Source organism: Mauremys reevesii, linkage group 1, assembly GCF_016161935.1.
Source record: "Mauremys reevesii isolate NIE-2019 linkage group 1, ASM1616193v1, whole genome shotgun sequence".
NCBI classification, from domain to species: Eukaryota; Metazoa; Chordata; order Testudines; family Geoemydidae; genus Mauremys; species Mauremys reevesii.
In genome coordinates this window covers 63,947,516-63,969,514 of record NC_052623.1, presented here as the reverse complement: position 1 = coordinate 63,969,514, position 21,999 = coordinate 63,947,516, and the positions used below count along the sequence as shown (strand labels likewise).

The following is a 21,999-nucleotide window of genomic DNA, read 5'->3' as shown; positions in this document are numbered from 1 at the left end:
CTTGTAAATAAATTCAAAACTCATTTGTGTTTAAAAAAAAAACCAACTGTTTGCAATTGTGCAAGTCACTGTTCCCACAGTGGGACTTACTATATATATTGCTATCACCAGAATGTCTTTATCAGTCCCATCTTGGCTGAATGCATATTTTGAGACTTCAAGCATAAGTAGATTCATAGACAATTTACTCTTCGTTCCTGCCATGTTGAACTGAAAGAGGAAAATTGAGCAAGTTTTTTTTCCCGAAAAATTTGTCTGCAGAATTATATGTGGTTTTATACACTGTATTGCAGACTGCTGATATCTGCCTATTTGAGTATTTTGTTATGTTGCCACTTGTAACTGTAGCAACTGAACAACTTGTGAAAATTAATTTTAAAAAAAATTCCTTTGCATCAGGTGGGAGCAAATTCTTCACTAGAACGATTCCATAGTCCTTGACAGCTCCTATGAAAATCCTACCTTGAGCTAAGTAGTCTCAGCAGTCTCCCCTTTAGTCAACATTTAATTGCTCCCATGGAATGTAATTTGTAGGATATCAGTGTCATGGAGGAAGTGTCTCTCACGTAGCTAAAGCCAGTCCTATTGAATATCAGGACGAGAGACCTGGAATTGGACCATGTATTCACTAAGGAACAAGTGCAGGTCTTAGTCTTTCTTGTGGTCATTTTCAGCCAGCTCTTGTTCTGGGGCTGGTTTCAATGGTGCATTCAAAGCTTGGAGATGGTTTGATATAAGAGATGTAAAGCTGGGTATTGTTTACATATATTGTGGGCACTTCAGCCTGTGTTCTCATTACCTGCCTCAATATCTTAATATAAATGTTCAATAGGATGGGGCAGAAGTTTGAGCTTTGTGGACCTCTGCAGTTAATGGTTTGAAGATGGGAAATTACCCATAATGACCCACTGGGTTCAGTCTGAGAGGATGCTCTCAGTGCTTTAACTTGCTACAACAGCTAACTAACCCAACACTGGAGCAGTACATCTGTTACTCCTGGTGAAATTCTGCCCTAAATTCTGCAACAAAAAATTAAAAATTCTGCACACAATATTTTCGAATTTTGCAGAATTCTGTATATTTTATTTGTCAAAATAACACAATATAATCACACCAGTTCAATTACTTTTGGTCATTATTTCAAAATACCTGTCAGCAAGTATGTCTGTAAAAAAAATAAAGATGACAAAAAATATTCATGAAAAGTTTTTTGACAAATAGATTCCTTACTAGGCATATTAATACAAAAGGCAGAAGTAGTGCAAAGGCTTGGGGGAGTCAGGGGTAATGGAGGAGCTGAGGGAGAGGGAAATAAATTGCTGGGAAGGAGCCTGGGTGTAAACTTGGAGGGTTGTTGTGTATGAGTGGGAAAAGCGTGGAATAGGTTTTTTTGGAGGGTGGGGAGGGATTGTTAGGGAACTTCCCCCATGCAGACCCTGGCTGACCTCATGCCTCTCCCATTCAGTCAGGCACATCTGCCCCTATCCCCATGTGTCCTTACACCCCCACTCAGACACCCCCTCCCCACCTCCCCATGTGGCCCTGCAGCCCCTCTCCCTGTACCCATGTGTCTCTATGCCCCCACTCAGCCACTCCCTGTCCCTATGTGGCCCTGCAGCCCCACTCCTTGACCCCATGTGTCTCTGTGCCCCCACTCAGCCACCTCCCCATCCCCATGTGGCCCTGCACCTCCTTCCCCCCTGTGGCCTGTCCTCCCCCACTAGCCCTTATGAGCCCCTTTCTGACCCCGCAGCAGCCCCACACTGTCTGTCTCCCCATATCCCTATCTCCTGACTTGACCTGACAGGCACTGTGAAGAAGGCAGGTTCTTTCTCTTCCCTAGCTGGCTGGGAGCTGCTGCTCTGTTCTATCGCCATAGCACCCTCTGATGGGCAAAGGCAGAACTTCAGCAACTTTCCAGCCAAAGTTATTTCCTACTGAGGCTGCTCTGTTCTAATGCCATAGCATCCTCAGGTGGGAAAAAGGAAGAACTGCAGTAAATTTCCGGCAAAAACTTTATTCTGAACAAAAATTAAAGATATGCATGGCTCATTAATTATGCACAAGCACTGTGGTGCAGCATTTCCTCAGGAGTAATCTGTTAATCCCCTTATCAAAATTAATTGCTCACTAAGGAATGTGAAAGTTAGAGGTCCTCTCATGCCTTCCCCGTGGGAAAAACGTCTGACAATCAGTAAACTCGAATTTCATATCACAAATTTCTAAAGATCATCAAATGGCAGGGTGCATGATCTCCTAGTCTACTGATTCCTGGATATCTATAGGAGGAAATCACATGGTTCTAAAGGGCATTTCTATGAAGGCCCTGTGCTTCCACAACAGTTCCTACCCACATTCTTTATGTCAACACAGCTCCCTCAGGAACCATGTTTCCATGGGTTCTCTACCACCAGGTGCTCCAAACCATCTTACACTCATTCCTCTTGAGGGGGGAAGATAATGTGTAACATGCTAATATCTATGGTGCAGATTTCTCACAGGCGTATTTCTTTCCACCCAGCCAACCTAGACTTGTGTAGTAGTTTTTTTGGGCAGTGGGGCTTCCACGGGCTCCCAGGGAATTGGAACATGCCATATAGCCACTCTCTCAGGACCTTCAGTGGCATCAGGGGCTTTTATGACAAACCCCGCCCCCAATTCTTTTTTTGTTACCCTTCACTTCATAGAAGAAGGGAGCAATGGGACCTTAGTGATTTATGTTCAAACCAAATGCTTCCACTTGCTTAAATATCTGGCCTTTATCCAGGTGTCATAGGCCATCATGTTATTCATAATATTATTATTGCTGCATGCTTTGATTTTTGGGTGTAGTGTACTGCCTGAGAGGAAATGTAGAATATACATCTGTTGTACTTGCTTTGGCAGTTCTTGTTGGGGGTTACAGGGAAGTATGCAGTAGAAAAGCAGCATGTTTAGCAGTTTTTAAAGTTTGATGAAATGAAGTATGGCACATGAGGTGGGGTTTAAGGTCAGGAAATGGGAGTGTGTAGAACAGTATATCAGAGTGTTGGTAAAACATAAAGTTTTAGAATGTGCCAATTGTCTTAAATAGCTAGGGAATACCTCAACAGTGAATTTAAGTTCTCTAGTTATATTATCTAAGGCAATATTGGAAAACTTTTCAGCATGGCCACTGTACAGCAAAACTTTCTATAGGATTGTTATCTTAACAGAATTCAGTATATTAATTTGCTGCTTTAATAGTTATAAATGGAGGTGATTTGCATCAGATTTTGAAAATTGTATGAAATAACAGGTTCACAGAATGAGTTCTGTGTAGTTGAGTTTGACTTTGCATATGTTTTTAGCCCTTCTTCTGCCCTATCCTTCACTTCTTTAAAAACAAGTTGCATTGTTATATATTAGTGAATGCTGGTGTAACATACTAGTCTAGTGTGTGAGATCAGGACTCCCTCTAGCGGCTGGCTCTAGGGACTGATTATGCAGTCTGCACTTTTCGAAGCTCACTTTTCTTTTTTCTGAAGTGGAAGAGGCCTGTGGTTTTGGTGTTGAGGGTTCTGAGTTAGATCCCTGCTGGTCATTGTTGTGGTTTGTTACATTGGTGAGTGGTAATTTAGGTTCTTCAATATAAAGTTGAGCTTCACTGGGAAATTAGTATTAAGCTGTCCGAATATCACCTGTTAACTTAATCACTCTTCCTGGCCATCTACACGACAGGATGTTGGATGGCGGCAGATGGAACAAGGAGGAGTGGAAGAGCTCACTTTCTGTTTCCAGGGCCAGGGAGAGAGAGTATGGAGTTGTTAACATGCTAGTTCACAACATTATTGAGGGAGGGATGCAAAAATTAGGGCTGTCACATGATTAAAAAATGAATCGTGATTAATTGTGAGATTAAGTCACGATTTATCCCAGCTTTAATCGCACTGTTAATAATAAAATACCATTTATTTAAATATTTTGGGATGTTTTCTTCATTTTCAAATACTGATTTCAATTATAACACAGAATGCAAAGTGTACAGTGCTCACCTATTATTATTATTTTTTATTACAAATATTTTCATTTGTGTGTGTATCGGAGGTGGGTGGGTATGTGTATGCATTGCGTGAGCACTGTCTCTTTAAGCAGAGCACTCAGGAATGGAACATTTTTCAGCCAGTGGCAGCTGCTGTCTGCAGCACTCACTCCTGAGCCAGCAGCAGACAGGGTCCCACTGTTCCCCAACCCCAGCTCAGCAGCGACCGGGTACACTAGACGAGGACACCCCAACAGCAGCCCCTCTGCCCCTGCTATGTGCAGCAGACAAGAGGCAGGCTTCTGGTCTGGAGCAGCTTGCCCAGGGGTAGCTCCATAGGGGAAGAGGCAGGAGCAGCAGTGGAGCAGGTTGGTGGGAGGAGGCATATCCCTGCCCTGGAGGCACCTCTAAGGCAGGCCCTGTCCACTGGGGAGGAGAGGGTGCAGGCAGTGGGGGTTCCTCTCTCCCCCCTGAAGGTGTTTTACCGGCTCTCCCAAATTGCCTGCAGTCTCTTGTCCCTGGCAGTCTCCTGCTCATTGCCGCAACCAATGCCTCCCTTCCCACCCGGCCGCCACCACGTCCCATCTCCAGAGGTGTGCAATTAATGCTTGTGTCATAGGTTTATTCCCCACTTTGAACTTTAGCGTCCAAAAGATGGGGACCTGCATGGATCCTTCTAAGCTTAAATCCTAGCTTAGATCTGGTACTTGCTGCCACCAGCCAGGTTTCAGTGTCTGGCAGACTCTCTGTTCCCCCAGACCTTTCCCTGGGGAACACAGATCCAAACTCCTCCAGGGGTATTTGAGAGATATCTGGGCCTGGGGATCCTTGGTGTGATGATGGTGTAATGGACTGTACTTGATTGGGGTTCTTGGGGCAGTTGGCCTTTATATGTCCCAGTTCATTACATTTAAAACATCGCCCAGCTGACGGGTTACTGGGCCGAGGTGGGTTGCTGGAGACTGGTGAGGTGGGACTATAGGTAGTCTGGGGCTTTCCTTGGGTTGTAGCTGGGGTCTTGGGTGGCCCCCGGTGGTAGGGTTTATTGTCAGCTTGCCCCTTGTTATATTCGCTCCCCTTGTTAGTATCTTTTTTCTTTTCTGTCACTTCCACCCATCTGGCTCCAATCTCCCCTGCCTCGGTTATAGTTTTGGGTTTCCCATCTAGGATGTACCTTTCTATTTGCTCAGGAACACCCTCTAAGAACTGTTCCATTTTCATCAGGAGGGACAGCTCTTCAAAATTTTGAACTTTTGTTCCTGATATCCATGCATTCCAATTTTTGTCAATGTAGTAGGCGTGTCTGGGGAATGACCCATCTGGTTTCCACCTTAGGGCTCTGAACCGCCGACGGGCATGCTCAGGTGTTAGCTCCATTCTGATTCTGGCCTTTGATTGAAACAGTTTATAATCGTTCATGCTGTCCTTAGGCATTTCAGCCGCCACCTCTGCTAAGGGTCCACTGAGCTGTGGCCTCAGCTCTATCATGTACTGTTCTTCAGGGATATTGTACCCATGGCAGGTCCTTTCAAAATTTTCTAAGAAGGCCTCAGTGTCATCACCTGCCTTGTAGGTGGGAAATTTCCTGGGATGGGAAACAGTGCCTGGAGAAGGGTTGTTAGGGTTGGCTGGAACATCTGGGTTAGCCCTTGCTAATTCCAGGGCCTGCCTCTGGATTTCCAGCTCTTTTTCTTTTATTTCTAGTTCTTTTTGTTGCTTTTCCACCTCTCTCCTGTGGTCAGCCTCCTGCTTCTCCATCTCTCTCCTGTGGGCAGCTTCTTCCCTGGCAATTTCTGCATTAATTAGTTCTATCTGTCTCCTATGTTCGTTGTCTTTCTCTGCTGCTTCCAGCCTAGCCAGTTCTAGTTTAGATGCTCCCTTGGTACTCATGTTTCTGCTTTTTGGTGCTGGTCACACCCCCCTGCAGTCAGTTTACTGACTGTGTTGCTTCAGCTCAGGCTGTTTGGTTTACAGCTTCCTAATCTTTCTATTTCCGACTGAATTAAAACAAAACAAAAAACTTTTCTTTTGCAAATGTCTCTTGCTGGTGTTTGCTGTCTGAGAAAGGACCAGAAAAACTGGTTTGCGACTTGTCTCTTGCAAACTGCTAATGCTCTCTCAGTGGGAATCCTTTCTATTAACACCTCTGCCCTCAGGCTGCTTTTCCAAGCAGCCAGAAAGGGAAAAAAAATTTCTCTTGCTTTGGTTTTAAAAACAATCCCCCCCTAGCCTGCTTTCCTGCCCTAGAAGGAGAGAACAGCTCTCACTGGCTTTTGGTTCTTAAAACATCCCAACCGCTGCCTACCATGTCATAGGTTTATTCCCCACTTTGAACTTTAGCGTCCAAAAGATGGGGACCTGCATGGATCCTTCTAAGCTTAAATCCTAGCTTAGATCTGGTACTTGCTGCCACCAGCCAGGTTTCAGTGTCTGGCACACTCTCTGTTCCCCCAGACCTTTCCCTGGGGAACACAGATCCAAACTCCTTGGATCTTAACACAAAGGGAAATAAACCATTCCCCCCACCTTTCTCCCTCCCCACCTGTCCCTGGTGAGTCAAACTAATCCCCTGAGGTTTCAAACAAGGGAAAAATCAAACAGGTTCATAAAAAGAAAAGCTTTTAATTAAAGAAAGAAAAAGTAAAAAAACTATCTCTGTAAAATCAGGATGGAAGTTTACAGGGTACAGCTTATAAAAACAAAAGGGACTCCCTCCCCCCTAGCTTAAGTACAAGTTACAGCAAACAAAAAAATAAAATATGGTTCCAGCAAGACACACATTTGCAAATACAGAAATCAATCAAAAAGACTAATCCGCCTTTCTAATACTCACTACACTGAGTAGAAGAGAATACTTCAGGAAGCTTGGAGAGCCTGGATATACGTCTGGCCCCTCTTAGATCCAAAGAGAAAACAGCCCCCAAAACAAAGAACACAAACAAAGACTTCCCTCCACAGAGATTTGAAATTATCTTGTCCCTTGATTGGTCCTCTGGTCAGGTGTCCGTCAGGTTTACTGAGCTTGTTAACCCTTTACAGGTAAAAGAGACCTTAACCCTTAACTATCTGTTTGACAGCTTGTTTAAAAAAAAAAAAGCATTAATTTGTTTTGAGTTAATCGCATACATTAACTGTGATTAATTGACAGCCCCCGCAAAAATACTGTATTCTTTCTTTCATACAGGAGAAATTTAATGTTAGATTCATAATGCGAGATTAGCTCTTTTGACATACAGTTTTGTTTTGGCTCACTGTAATGGAAATAAACTTTACATTGTATATAAGTTCTTTAGCAGCTATGAGGTTTTATCTAGTGATGATTTATTTGTATTGCAGTTGCACCCAAAAACTCGAAGCAGCGTTAGTATTCCATTGCAAAATTGTGCAAAGGTAGACACAGTCCCTGTCCTGAAGACCATTATTAATAATACATAATTTATTATGTATTATTCACTTATTAATTTATGTTACAGTAATAATACATGGGCCAGTAACACATTGTGCTAGACACTATACAAGTACATCATAAAAAGGCCTCCAAGAATTTACCTTGTTTTCTAATCTACACTAGCTATTTTCTTTTTATTGTTGCTTACACATAGCCAAGGAAGTATGTTTTAGGTACTATATTAGATTCTTATCCAGTTTCCAGCTTAGTACGATACTATTTCTCATTCAAGAACAGTATCATTGCTACAAAATTATGCTGACTGTTTCAAAATAAAGATTCCACCTAGTGTTTTTCTAGTGTGACTTGCTTATTTTTTTGCATTTTGTTACCTTATTTTAGAGATTTAGCAAACTGGCTTTTGGCAGACGAAAGACTTTTTGAAGCCAGAAGCCATTTGAATATCTCTTGGTATCAGCCAGGGGCGGCTCTAGGCATTTTGCCGCCCCAAGCACGGCAGGCAGGCTGCCTTCGGCGGCTTGCCTGCAGGAGGTCCCCGGTCCTGCGAATTCGGCGGCAGCCTGCGGGAGGTCCGCCGAAGCCGCGGGACCAGAGGACCCTCCGCAGGCATTCCACCGAAGGCAGTCTGCCTGCCGCCCTTGCCACGACCGGCAGAGCGCCCCCTGCGGCTTGCTACCCCAAGCATGCGCTTGGCGTGTTGGTGCCTGGAGCCGCCCCTGGTATCAGCTACAATGAATTAATCATGTACATCAATTAAAAAGTTTAAGAAGCTACTTCATGATTATTATTTTTCTATTTTAAACCATTTTATATTTATGGACATATAGAAGTGGTCCGCTCAGGTGAAGACTACATGCATAGGTGCTAGGGGTGCTGCCGTGCCCCCGGCTTGAAGTGGTTTCCATTATATACAAGATTTACAGCAGGGGGAGGCAACCTATGGCACTCATGCTGAAGGCGGCACGCGAGCTGATTTTCAGGACACTCAGACTGCCCAGGTCCTTGCCACCAGTCCGGGGGCTCTGCATTTTAATTTAATTTTTAATTAAGCTTCTTAAACATTTTAAAAACCTTATTTACTTTACATACAACAATAGTTTAGTTATATATTATAGACTTATAGAAAGAGACCTTCTAAAAACATTAAAATGTATTACTGGCACGTGAAACCTTAAATTAGAGTGAATAAATGAAGACTCAGCACAACACTACTGAAAGGTTGCCGACCCCTGGTTTACAGTTTGGTCAATGGCTCTCAGCACCCCCACTATAAAAATTGTTCCAGCAACCCTGACTACATGTATGGTCTTGGTAGCTATTAAATACACTTCTTTACTTTGGCAGCCATTGAATGAACCACAAATCATGGAACAATTTGTGTTTATTTTTCACCTTTTGACATCCTGTGCCCTGTAATCCTTGTAATATTCCAGTTGATTGCACACAGCTGCCTCTCATTCCCCCTCCCATTAGTGAAAACTTGGATCCAGTAACTTTCTTTTTATTTTCACCCATCTGGAGACTCATTTGCCTAGCTGCTTTCTGGACTTCCACCAGCTAAGGAGTGGGTCTTCAGATCACTGAGTGAGGGTGTTCTGAGGGTAGTGATATTTGGAAGCAAGTGGGGCTTGGGAGTTGTAGACAGAGAAGAGGTTTGTAAACTGGTTCCTTATTTCATTTCTTATACAGAAAAGCTGGTTTTGGAAATGGAGTGTTTAAAATTTTAAGGTGTACATTTTAAATCTTTTTTTGCAAAAGTTTTCTGAAACGTTTGTCAACTGTGGCATGAACAAAAAGACAAGTGTGCTATAACATTTTTATTGACATTTATTTGAGGTGCTATGCAAATTCACTTGAGGCTGAGCCACTCATGGGTACTGGAATCCTCTATTTAAGCCAGAATCTTTTGTTCCTGTCCAAGAAAAACTCTATTAACAGACCACATCATCATGGAATCTACATTTATAGATTACCCAAAGGATATAATAATAAAATAAAAACTGGTAGCACAGTACCACTAAATATAAAAGTAATTAAGCATTTTGCAAGAGTTTCTACACAGCCATAGATATTAAAACCTGTGTATTTGTTTATTGAGGTAGAGTGTTTAACTTGTGCATATTATTCCTGTGTTCTTCCCACCATCAGTTTTAAGAGATGAAATTTTTTAATTTCCACATGGAAAATTTCCAAGGTCAGGGAATGGAGGACTTGGTTTATTATTGTATCAGACTAGTACATATATAACAGAGCAGCACTCCTTAAATATTGCATTGTGCTGTCATAGTGACCAGACACAACTCTAAATTAGTGGACCCCTTCATCTAGTGACAAGACTCTCTGCATCCTATATACAATTGGGGCTAAAAGGGACTTGTATTCTGTCGGCAGGAGCTGTGCCTGATGAATCAATGGACATCTTTTTTGTCTACATACATAAGTTTGCTAAACTACTTTCATGTGACAGTTGCTTTTGCTTGTCCGTCTTGGGACTTGAACCTGGGTTCCAAGTCATGGGTGCTGGCAGCTAGGCCTGCTGACAGTAGTAACATTTCCCTCATGATTTCCTGTCAGTGTATGCTCGTTTGAGGTAAACAACAATAGAAACCATGCACCTTAACAATTAAGCAAATATACAATTACATGATGACGACCACCCAGGAGCATGAAATAATCATGTGCAGATGTGAAACTTATTAGCTAATAAGTCCAAGTAATAAAAAAGTTCCTTTCACTCTTGCAGAAACATATATATCGTCAACCTTCCCCAAAACCCTGCCTAGTTTTGTTTGTAGGCATGCAACCCAAGAAGACAGAACGTTAGTAATTAAATATAACTGTCAGCTGAGCAGCACACTTCATCTCAAGAGAAGGACTTTCAGAATTTGTGCTGACAAGTTGAATTGCAATTGCAACTGTCAACAGATATTTCCTGAAGAAGGCCTGTAGGTTTAATACATTTGTTCTGTGCTTTCTCCTTTTTACCGTGTGTTTCTGTATACATTCGCATATGTGATTTAGTCCTTTCTTTTGTTTTGTGTTGTGGCCATGGTTCATTTAGGTGACAATAAAATACATAAAACCACCAAAATGTTGAATAACCTTACCCTTCAGTTGTGATAACAGAAGGGTATAACGAATGATTTCACTTTCTCTGTTGTATACATAATTCACCATATACCTAATTGTCCCAAGTACAACAGGAAGGCTTTTGTTTAATTCTGTTGTCATCTGTGTTAGTATGAAGAGCATTTCTTAGATTAATCCTTGTTCTCGGGAACTTTAACTTAGTTAAATCCATATAGAAAATAACATTAATCAAAAGGTTAATTTGACTCTTAAGACAAAGTCTGAAATGCGTGGTAAGAATTTATTAGCATTTACTAGAGTTATGTTTAGCTTATGGACTAATTAAAATATATTAAAAGAAGACAGTTACCAGCTCCATACTAGAAAGTTAGTTTCATAACCACTTTAGTGAAATCTAGGTTAATTTTCTTTGACTGTCATGATTTTTTTTTTTACAAATATTAGTTACAATTGAGCAGCATACATGATTAAATAGCCTCAAATAATCTGTTAACTTGTCAACATCCAGGTCTAACACGGCTAAAACTAATATAAATTAAGTGTGCATAAATTAAAATGAATTCTTAATGCAGTGATGCTCAGACCTCAGTGGTTCAGGAGCCAAATTAGGGATCAACATTACCCAAAAGAGCCACAGTAGTATGAATTCATTGTTTCATTTATGATAGTACTATTCATATTTAAACAGTATGATGGGAAATATTTAGTTCATATATCTATACAATTCTCACAGCAGATAAATTAAAAACTTGATAACTTAGTTGGTTAATAACGCAGTAAAAGCATCCTGATTGCTTAATAATTAACTCACAGTGTTTTAGTATTATGTGCTGCAAAGAGCCGCAGGAGACACATTAAAGAGCCACTTGCAGCTCATGAGCCACAGTCTGAGTATCACTGTCTTAACATATAATTAAACAGCCAGGGTACAATGGTTGAGTCTAAAATGTTGATTTACTTAAGTTGTTATAACTTTCTGTGGATTGTCCTCCGAATTTGAAATATTTGGTTTTCCTACCTGTTGTCATGAAAGATGCTGATGAACAGATAAGGAAACAAGCGAAAGAGGCTCTTTCGTTACATCTGTTTCACATGCAAATCTGTGATAAAGAGAATAGCGGATGGAGGGGGAGAATTTTTATTCATACTTCTCTAATGGTTCTTTGCCACTCTTAAAGTAGTTGTATCTTGTCGTCTTATAATGCACAAAGGTCTTTTCAAAATAAAAAACAGTATTTCTTGCCTGTCAGATTTTATTTTTCTTTTATTGGCACAAGGTGTGGATAATCACATTTCTAAATAGTGACAGAGCCTCAAATGACTTATACAGGCCACTCCGAGCCAGTACAAGTTGCAGTTTTATACCTCATCACCACTTACTTTGTGTTTGCCACATTTTCTTTAGAAAGATTATTGTACAGATTTTGTTTTTCTTATTTTATACTTCATTTGTTCCACTTTATCACTAAATTTGGTTTGCTCTAGTAACCATGAGTTACATGCTCTGATTCTGCTACATGACATTTGAAGAGTAGTTTATTATGCAAGTAATCCCATTGATTTTCATGGTTGCAGAAATAAAGAAGTTATGTAATGGTTGTCATGACTACATGATGTAGGTAATCTAAATACATTTTAACAAATGCATTATTTGGTGGGTCTAAATTGCGGCAGGAAATTTCATTTTAAAATATACTTTCATGGGTAGTTTCCTCATCAATAAGAGAGGTTCTTCTGGCTAAATTATGTCCTCAATGATGCTTGTTATGCTGATACATTCCATGTATTAAAATGTTAATAGTATAGTGTTATGCATATCAATGATTTAAGGCCTGAATTTGAGACATGTCAAGCTGCAAATTGTGTGAGCCCTCTTACAAAGGAGTTTTAGGTCTTGTACCAGCTAGGTAGTCAAGCTGACCATGAACGGCTGCTGAGTTTTGACAACAAACTTTTCCTATTACATGATATGCTCAGTAATTCATATTGTATATATCTTTGTCCCCTGGCATTCCATGATTCTGCAGTCACATAATTAGCCATGAAATTTACTCTTTGCTGCAGAATTGTTCATTAGAATGTCAGCTTTAATTAAAATAAAATTTGTAGCCCTTATGGTTGTGGAGATCACCTTGAACATGTGGAGACAGTGTAAACTGATGCTGTTACAGCTCTTTGAAAGTGCAGTGGCTGAACTGCTACATTCATCTTACACAGGGGCTAGAACACTCCACAGTTCTGTGGCTGCAGGACTTGGCTATTTTCTAAGATCCACAATTCTGTTATTTGGAGCTGGAATTAGTACTTGGTTTCAACCAGGCACCCAGCATTCTGCTTTCTGTCTCCCTGTCTGGCTAGCACATGCTTTCAGCTGCCTCTCACTCTCCAGCTTTTCTTACACGAGTTAATTGGATTGCAATGCATGTTCCCTACACTGTTTACTGAGCTGGAGAGCACAGGGTCAGGGAGTCAGACCTAGAGTCCAGATTGGAGGCAAGAAGTCTAGGCTGACCCAGTAGGCTGGCTGGAGAAGAATGGAGCAACTGAGGCCTAGGGACAAGCTGATATAGGATGCAAGCTCCACTGTCCCTGGCACATGGAGGGAAGGAGATTTTGTGCTGGGCCACTTGGACAACATTGTTCATGCAATTGTTTAGCACTTAGACCTATAAGTGGGAAAAAAATTAAAAACAAAAATGAAGTGTTACTCCTGGGGGAATTCTGCGCAATGCAGAATTTTGCAGAAATTAACATTGTGCACGTAGAATTTCCTTTCCCCATACAGAAATGGGCTGCAGTGCTGCTAGATGCTGGAAGGGCCCAGCTTGCACATAGCTGACACTGTTGGGGGAAAGGGGTGGGAGCGAGAAGGTTCCTGGCAGCTGCAGTTCCCAGGATGCCTTGAAGGAAGGAGAGAGTGGCTCAGAGGAAACTCTGTGCAAGCCTGGACTGAACATCAGGCTGTTTCTCCCTCTGGATCCCTGGGCTCTTGGGGAGAGGGGGATGGGTGTCTGGGCTCGGGCAGGCCTGCAGCTGGGCTCTGGGGGAGAGGGGATGCAGGCATCTGGGCAAAGGGGGGCCCTATGGCTGGGCTTTGGGAGGGGGCAAAAAAACAAGAACTGGGTTGTTGTAGGGTTTTTTTTAAAAACTCCAGGAATCATTAAGAAAGGGATAGATAGTAAAACAGAAAATATCATATTGCCTTTATATGAATTTGTGGTATGCCCACATCTGGAATACTGCATAAAAATGTGGTCACCCCATCTCAAAAAGACATACTGGAATTGGAAAATGTTCAGAAAAGGGCAAAACAATGATTGGGGTATAGAATGGCGTCTGTATGAGAAGAGATTAATAAGACTGGGACTTTTCAGCTTGGAAAACAGATGACTAAGGGGGATATGATTGAAGTCTATAAAATCATGACTGGTGTGGAGAAAATAAATAAGGAAGTGTTATTTACTCCTCATAACACAAGAACTAGGGGTCAGCAAATTAATAGGCAGCAGGTTTAAAACAAATGAAGGGAAATATTTTTCACACAATGCACAGTCTGTGGAACTCTTTGCCAGAGAATATTGTGAAGGCCAAGACTAGAACAGGGTTAAAAAAAGAATCAGATAAGTTAATGGAGAATAGGCCCATCAATGGCTATTAGCTAGGATGGGAAGGAATGGTGTCCCAAGCCTCTGTTTGCCAGAAGCTGAGGATGGGCGACAGGTGATGGATCACTTGAGGATTGCCTGTTCTGTTCATTCACTCTGGGGCACCTGGCATTGGCCACTGTCGGAAGACAGATACTGGGCTAGATGGACCTTTGTCTGGCTGCTCTTATGTTCTACTCCTGGGGGGAATTTTTGTGTGTGTCTGTATTGTTACAGACTTACTTGCTGACAGGTGTTTTGAAATAAATTAGCAAAATAATTGAAACTGGTGTGATTATGTAGTGTTATTTTGACAAGTAAAATTTGCAGGATTTTGCAGAATTTTTACTTTTTTGGCTCAGAATGCCCCCAGGAGTAAAGTGTGCTGAAATTAAAACTTTCAGGAACCGGAAGACTGGGTTAATGGGTTGGATAATCAAGTTTCATCTTCTTTAATTGTGAAGAAATAGCCATACACAAAAGATGATCAGTATGTACCCTAAAAATGTGTTAACAAAATAATAAACTCAGAGTCAGAAGTAAAATCTGGTACTTGGAAGACCTTTGTGGCAACTCGCTTCAGAAATAAGAACTACTTCTCTTAAGGGGTTAATCACAGTAGGTATTCAGCTGTGTAGGAGGGAGCATATTTGTCATACTATTAGTAGTGAAGCATGAATGCGCTGAAATATGAGCAGCTTCAGTCTTGCTGCTGTTACATTTATGCATCTCATTTTCTGTGAGGTACCAGAATTTGAAGCATATGCTGTTAGCAAGATGTAGGGGAAAAAGTCTATTTGTTCTAGAGTAGGATGGTGAATGTTGGTAGTTTTATCGCACTGTTCAGTGAAGAGGGATATCATGTGAAGTGCTGCTCCTTTTTGTTTAACTAATGTGGCTGCACACGTGCATGCATGATTCAGTACTTTATGAACTGGCACATATCAAATTTTGACATCATTTTGTGTATTTAAAGAGACTGTCATGTTTGATAGGAATTAAGCTACCTTTATTATAAATTCCACCTGTGTGTTCTTAAAACAAGAAACAAAACAAAAACACTGCTAACCTAATCTATTTTGTTCTTCAGGTTAACAGCAAAGGAGTTGTATAGATAATAGGCAATCTAGTTGGACTTCAAATAAATTAACTATAACATTATTTTTATTAATAAATTAGAATTACAGTAATACTATAGGTTTCAGAGTGGTAGCCATGGGTAGTCTGTATCAGCCAAAAACAACGAGGAGTACTTGTGGCACCTTAGAGACTAACACATTTATTTGTTCATAAGCTTTCGTGGGCTAAAACCCACTTCATCAGATACATGGAGTGGAAAATACAGTAGGAAGACACACACGCACACACACACACACACACACACACACACAGAGATGGGAGTTGCCTTACCAAGGGTGCGGGGGAGAGGAGTGTCAGTTCTAATGAGACAATACAAATGTACACACGCACATAGGAAGACAGTCCTTTCCCAGAAGAGTTTTAACATCTTTACCTTCCAAACTAAATCTTAAGAGAATGAACTCAAATAGATTACCTGGTTTGTAATGGACATATTTTCTCATCCAAGATTTGCAAGAAAAATAGAACATTGCTAGTTATTAGCTTCTCAGAAAACTACAATTCTGAGAACATATCTAGTCTAAGATGAGTATTCTTAATATTACCCTAGAGTCTCATCTATTTCAACTTCACATTTGACGTGTAATGATTGGCACACTTGTAGTCTGTCATTTACAAACATAGGGCCTAATCTTGCAATCAGATCCATACAGGCAGACCTTTGCATCTGGGCACAACTCCACTGACTTCAGTGGAGCTCTGCCTGGGCACAAGGTTCCACCCCTGGGCATGTGCTTGCAGGTTTGGGGCCATATAAGGCAGTGAACAACTTGGGGAAATGCTTAGATTTTCCAGAAAGTGAAAAATGGGATGTAAATCTTTGATCTGTATCTTCACAGTATGCCTGTCATTTAGCCATCTTAGTACTTCACAAAACTATGTGGTTAAAGTGAAATTGTTTAAAGTAAGTCTGTCAGATATGGACTTTTGCTTGATGGATCAGACAGTCCTTTTGTATACTTACTATACTGCCTCTTCATTTGTTCTTGAAAATGTTACACATCAGCCCCAGAAAACAAATGATCAAACATTGATTGTGCCTTTAAGTAATATTCATATTAGTAACTATTAAGGAATACATTTCTATAACTATTAGAAAGTGGATAGACTGGTTGATAGTGACTAATCAGTATTTACACAGCTGGTATTAATCTTTGGCTACATTCTGTTGCTATGAAGTGCAAATTCCAGAAGTTATGCTTTCAAACCTAATAGATGTTTTTTCTTAACATCTTGAGTCCAGTGAATAATTATTTTAATTAAATTGAATAACAGGCAATTTAATATTTGATATTTCACATTCAGTATGTAACAGACTTCAATTTCAAGCTTCCAGGGGTTATTAATTTTGTTCTGAATTATCAAATATTGATAATTCCCTCTTTTATGTCTATGATGGCAATATTTATTTTAATAATGAAAAATAGCTGTTTAAAGTATATATTTTTGATGTTTCAGAAATGTGCTTTTTCTTTTTTCTCCTCTCCTCAGATCTGTCCAAGAATAGATTAACTGAAGTTCCTATGGAGCTGTGCCATTTTGTGTCACTGGAAACACTAAACCTATACCACAATTGTATTAAAATTATTCCAGATGCTATAGTGAATTTACAAATGCTGACTTACTTAAATTTGAGGTAAGTTAACATTATTGCTTTTTCTGTATGTTGTCAATTATGATGTCTCTTTTTCTCTCTACGTTTTCCATGCATCTCTTCGGAAACATCACCGGCTATGTTGCTCATTTTATTGGCTTCTATAAGGCAGAAACCAATTGCCAGTAGGATTTTTCTGTCCTCTGTTAATTTTGTATATGACTACATCATAGGCTAAAATAAAATAAAAATAAGCTCTTACAGAAGATATGAAGAAGCATTGATTCTCCTTTGGATGATGGTCCCTACATATATTCCACATGTGGGTGTGCAGGTGTACCATGTGACTGAGTCTGTAAACATTTCTTAGCGGTGTCTATTGACCTGCACATATGTAGTGCGTCCACTCGTGCTCCCAGCCGAGGATATAATAGGTAGTACAGGTTGATGCCTCTCCATTTCCCTCTTATCACCACATGGCCTGAGTCAGAACCCCTGTTGCTTCATGCTCTTAGTTCTCTATGGGAGTGGTGTACCTTTCATTCAGTACATATAATTGTAAATAGGGGTATCTGCATCAACGAGGACAAGTCAGTGTTGATGCCTACATAGGCAATCAACTTTATTGGAGTGTGGCTTGACTCTGTCTTGCGAAAGCCTTTCTCCCGGAAGACCATCTTCACAATGCTGACAGCCCTCATCGAAGACATGCGTCATGGAACATGCATCACGGTCTGCCTCTGTCTCTCCCTCCTTGGACGTATGGCAGCATGCACCTACGTGACACCGCACGCACTTCTCCATATGCGTTGTTTTCAAACTTGGCTCCTTTCCAACCAAGATCCTATGGGTGTCAGGGTCATCATTCCCCGGACTGTGCTGCCCTTCCTCAGACGGTGGACCAATCTTTCCCAGATTATGATTGATATTCCCTTAGCCGCTCCCACACTACAGGCCACCATCACAGTGGATGCCTCCCTCACGGGGTGGGGAGCCCACTTACACCAGCACACACCTCAGGCTGTGTGGTCACCACAGGAAGCCAGGATGTACATAAATGTGCTGGAACTGTGGGCAGACTGGCTAGCGTGCCAGGCCTTCCTCCCACTCATTCAAGCCCTCAATGTCCAAATGTTCTGCAACAACATTGTGGCAGTGGTATACATCAACAAGCAGCACGGTGTCAGATCTCCTTCCTTCTCCTATGAGTTGGTCCAGCTTTGGAACTGGGGCATCAAGAATGATGTGATGCTTCAAGCCACACATCTGCTTGGCGCCTAGAATTCCCTAGCCAACATGTTCAGCAGGACACTTTATCTCAGTCACAAGTAGGAGTTACACAACACCATGTTCCGGTACTTCTTCACAAAGTGGGGCTCCCCGATGGGACCTCTTTGCCAATCACAAGAATTGAAAGCCGCCCTGCTGTTGTTTCAGGGGAGCAACAGAGAACAGCTCTCAGAGTGACACTGTCCCGCTCCACTCCTTTCCCTTCCTATGACAGGTGCTATGCAAGGTGCTACAGAGCCATCGTCAGACTTGTAGTCCCATTCTGGCTCCATCAGTTCTGGTTCACAGACCTCCTCACTCTCCACCTGCACACCACTTTGCCTCTGCACACTCCCTGATTTACTCACACAAGATTGTAGGAATATTCGTCATCCCAGACTGGGCTCTCTTCACCTCACAACTTGAGTTGTGGATGGGCATCAAAGATAGACTGCCCACGCGACAAATCCTTACCCAAAGCAGAGCCTGCTACTGACCTAAATGGAAATGCTTCACAATATGGGCCCGCTACCCCCATCATTCACTAAACATGGTGTCTATTCCAGTCGTCCTCAACTACTGCCTAGCTCTCAGTTCTATATGAGTGCACCTGGCAGCTCCTGTGGACAGCACCTTGGTCTTTACCCACCCCACCACTATTCGCTTCATGAAGGGTTTACTTAACACCTTTCCACCAGTACTCAAGCCCCCACCCCTGCTGGACCTTAATCTCGTTCTCTCCATCCTCACGAAGACACGCTTTGAATCACTGGCAACATGCTCCCTCTCCCACCTCTTGATGAAAGTGACATTCTTGGTAGCCATTACCTCAGCCAGATGGGTCAGTAAACTAGCGGCCATGATCGCGGACCCCACCTACCTGATATTCCACAGGGACAAAGTGTCCTTATGGTTCCAACCTAAATTCCTCCCAAAAGTGGTGTCAGAATTTCACTTATATCAGAGCATCCATCTGCTGGTTTTCCGCTTCAAACCACACACTTTCCCCGCTAACAGAGCCTTTCACTCCTTTGACATCTGCCATGCATTGGCATTCTACCTACACAGGACTCAACCCTTTTGCGCATCACCAAAACTATTTGTGGCCATTGCCGAGCAGTCCAAGGATCAAGCCCTTTCACACCAACACATCTCCAAATGAGTGTCAGGGTGCATCTCTGAAAGCTACAACCAATCCAACACACCCCCATCTGATAGCATACTCTACGCGAGCACAAGCCACCATGTCAGCCTCACGAGTGGAGGTGTCCTGGCAAGATATCTGCTATGCTGCAATGTGGCTCACTGTCCACACTTTCATGACGCATTGCGCCATCATGCAAGCGGAAGCTACAGATGCCACCACAGGCGAAACCTTACTGCAGACCCCACTTCCACTGGCATCCTTCAACCTACGTCCATGCTGATCACTGCTTGTGAGCCACCCATATGTGGAATACACCTAGGGACCATCACTCAAAGAAGAGGAGGAGGTTACTTACCTGGAACTGGAGGTTCTTCGAGATGTGTGGTCCTTATCTTTATTCTACTACCTGCCTTCCATCCCCTCTGCTTCGGGCTGGATTCCACAACAGTAAGAGTGAGACTGGAGAGATGTTGACCCACAATACCTATTAGCCCCTCGGCTAGGAGCATGAAGGTCAATGGACACTATGCACATGTGGGTCAATGGACACTGCTAAGAAACATACTTTTCTCTAATACCTTATTTGCCCCTATTTTACCACTCAGGAGTATTGTGAGGATTTATATCTCTAACTCACTCTGAATACATAAAGTGATAAGTATTAATACATTATTGATTTAGCATTATTTCAGAATGCTTTCTATTTTTAATACTGTAGAACTAGAATAAATTTGGTATCAATTATTCTGATTAAAGTCTTTTCAAAAGCTAAATACTTGGTATATCCACAAAATATTTGCATAAATGGAGGATAATTACACAAGTATTATAAGTACTTTTTCCAAACTGAAATGTTTTAGACAAGAATGCACAGAACTTGTTATTTAATGACCCAACAAACAGAGTGGCAGTGAATTATGTAACTATAAACAAAAATAAAATGCATCAAAGTTCTTATTACTCAATGTAAAATTCCCCTTAGTTTAATTTCCCTTTGAAGCCAGTTCCTCTACTATTTGGGTATAGTCTGCCTCCTTATTTGCCAGACTCAGTAAAATTCTACATAAGAAAGGCCGTACCGGGTCAGACCAAAGGTCCATCTAGCCCAGTATCTGTCTACCGACAGTGGCCAATGCCAGGTGCCCCAGAGGGAGTGAATCTAACAGGCAATGATCAAGTGATCTCTCTCCTGCCATCCATCTCCATCCTCTGACGAACAGAGGCTAGGGACACCATTCTTACCCATTGTGGCTAATAGCCATTTATGGACTTAGCCACCATGAATTTATCCAGTCCCCTTTTAAACATTGTTATAGTCCTAGCCTTCACAACCTCCTCGGGTAAGGAGTTCCACAAGTTGACTGTGCGCTGCGTGAAGAAGAACTTCCTTTTATTTGTTTTAAACCTGCTGCCTATTAATTTCATTTGGTGACCCCTAGTTCTTGTATTATGGGAATAAGTAAATAACTTTTCCTTATCCACTTTCTCTACATCACTCATGATTTTATATACCTCTATCATGTCCCCCCTTAGTCTTCTCTTTTCCAAGCTGAAGAGTCCTAGCCTCTTTAATCTTTCCTCGTATGGGACCCTCTCTAAACCCCAAATCATTTTAGTTGCCCTTTTCTGAAACTTTTCTAGTGCTAGAATATCTTTTTTGAGGTGAGGAGACCACATCTGTACACAGTATTCAAGATGTGGGCGTACCATGGATTTATATAAGGGCAATAATATATTCTCAGTCTTATTCTCTATCCCCTTTTTAATGATTCCTAACATCCTGTTTGCTTTTTTGACCGCCTCTGCACACTGCGTGGACATCTTCAGAGAACTATCCACGATGACGCCAAGATCAGGGGCTGCTAACAGGGAGTTAGTTTTTTCCCCTCTCCTACAGAAGAGTTTCCCCCTCTTCTGTAGGAGAGGGGAAAAAAACAAACATTTGACTGTCACAAACATATTGATCCTGGCAAGAAAAGCAATATAATTTTCAGACCCATATTTCTCTTTCTAACTTTAATAGTTATAAGTGTCTTCTGGTGCCAATGGAGAAGAGGACTGTACTCTGCATAGAATGTCCAGGAGGCTAGACTTAGATTTTGGATATCATTTGTCAAATTGTTTCATTTCAAGATTTTCACATTGCACAAATACTCCAAATTTTTATTCATATACTGTTCTTGGGATGCAACATCCCATATCTCTCTGCATGGGTGACCTCTGAATTTTGTAGGAGTTAAAAATTATCCACTGCTATAGGTTTCAGAGTAGCAGCCGTGTTAGTCTGTATTTGCAAAAAGAACAGGAATACTTGTGGCACCTTAGAGACTAACAAATTATTTGAGCTAACACCCCTGCTCTACTTGTGCTACACTGATGACATCATCATCTGGACCCATGGAAAAGAAGACTTTGAGGAATTCCACCATGATTTTAACAATTTCCACCCCACCATCAACCTCAGCCTGGACCAGTCCACACAATAGATCCACTACCGTGCTAATAAGCGATGGTCACATAAACACCACCCTATACCAGAAACCTACTGACCGCTATACTTACCTACATGCGTCCAGCTTTCATCCAGACCACACCACACGATCCATTGTCTACAGCCAAGCTCTACGATACAATCACATTTGCTCCAATCCCTCAGACGGAGACAAACACCTACAAAATCTTTATCAAGCATTCTTACAACTACAA

General features: G+C 41.6%; 1 protein-coding gene across 4 annotated transcripts in view; it reads left to right on the top strand.

The window, feature by feature from the left end:
* Window positions 1–21,999, top strand: part of LRCH1 (leucine rich repeats and calponin homology domain containing 1) — a 245,730-nt gene that overhangs the window by 103,276 nt on the left and 120,455 nt on the right. For all 4 annotated transcript variants that reach the window (XM_039532872.1, XM_039532881.1, XM_039532864.1 and 1 more), the window contains exon 2: window positions 16,775–16,919. In XM_039532872.1, coding sequence (XP_039388806.1) covers window positions 16,775–16,919 — 145 coding nt within the window. The remainder of the gene's footprint in view (window positions 1–16,774; window positions 16,920–21,999) is intronic.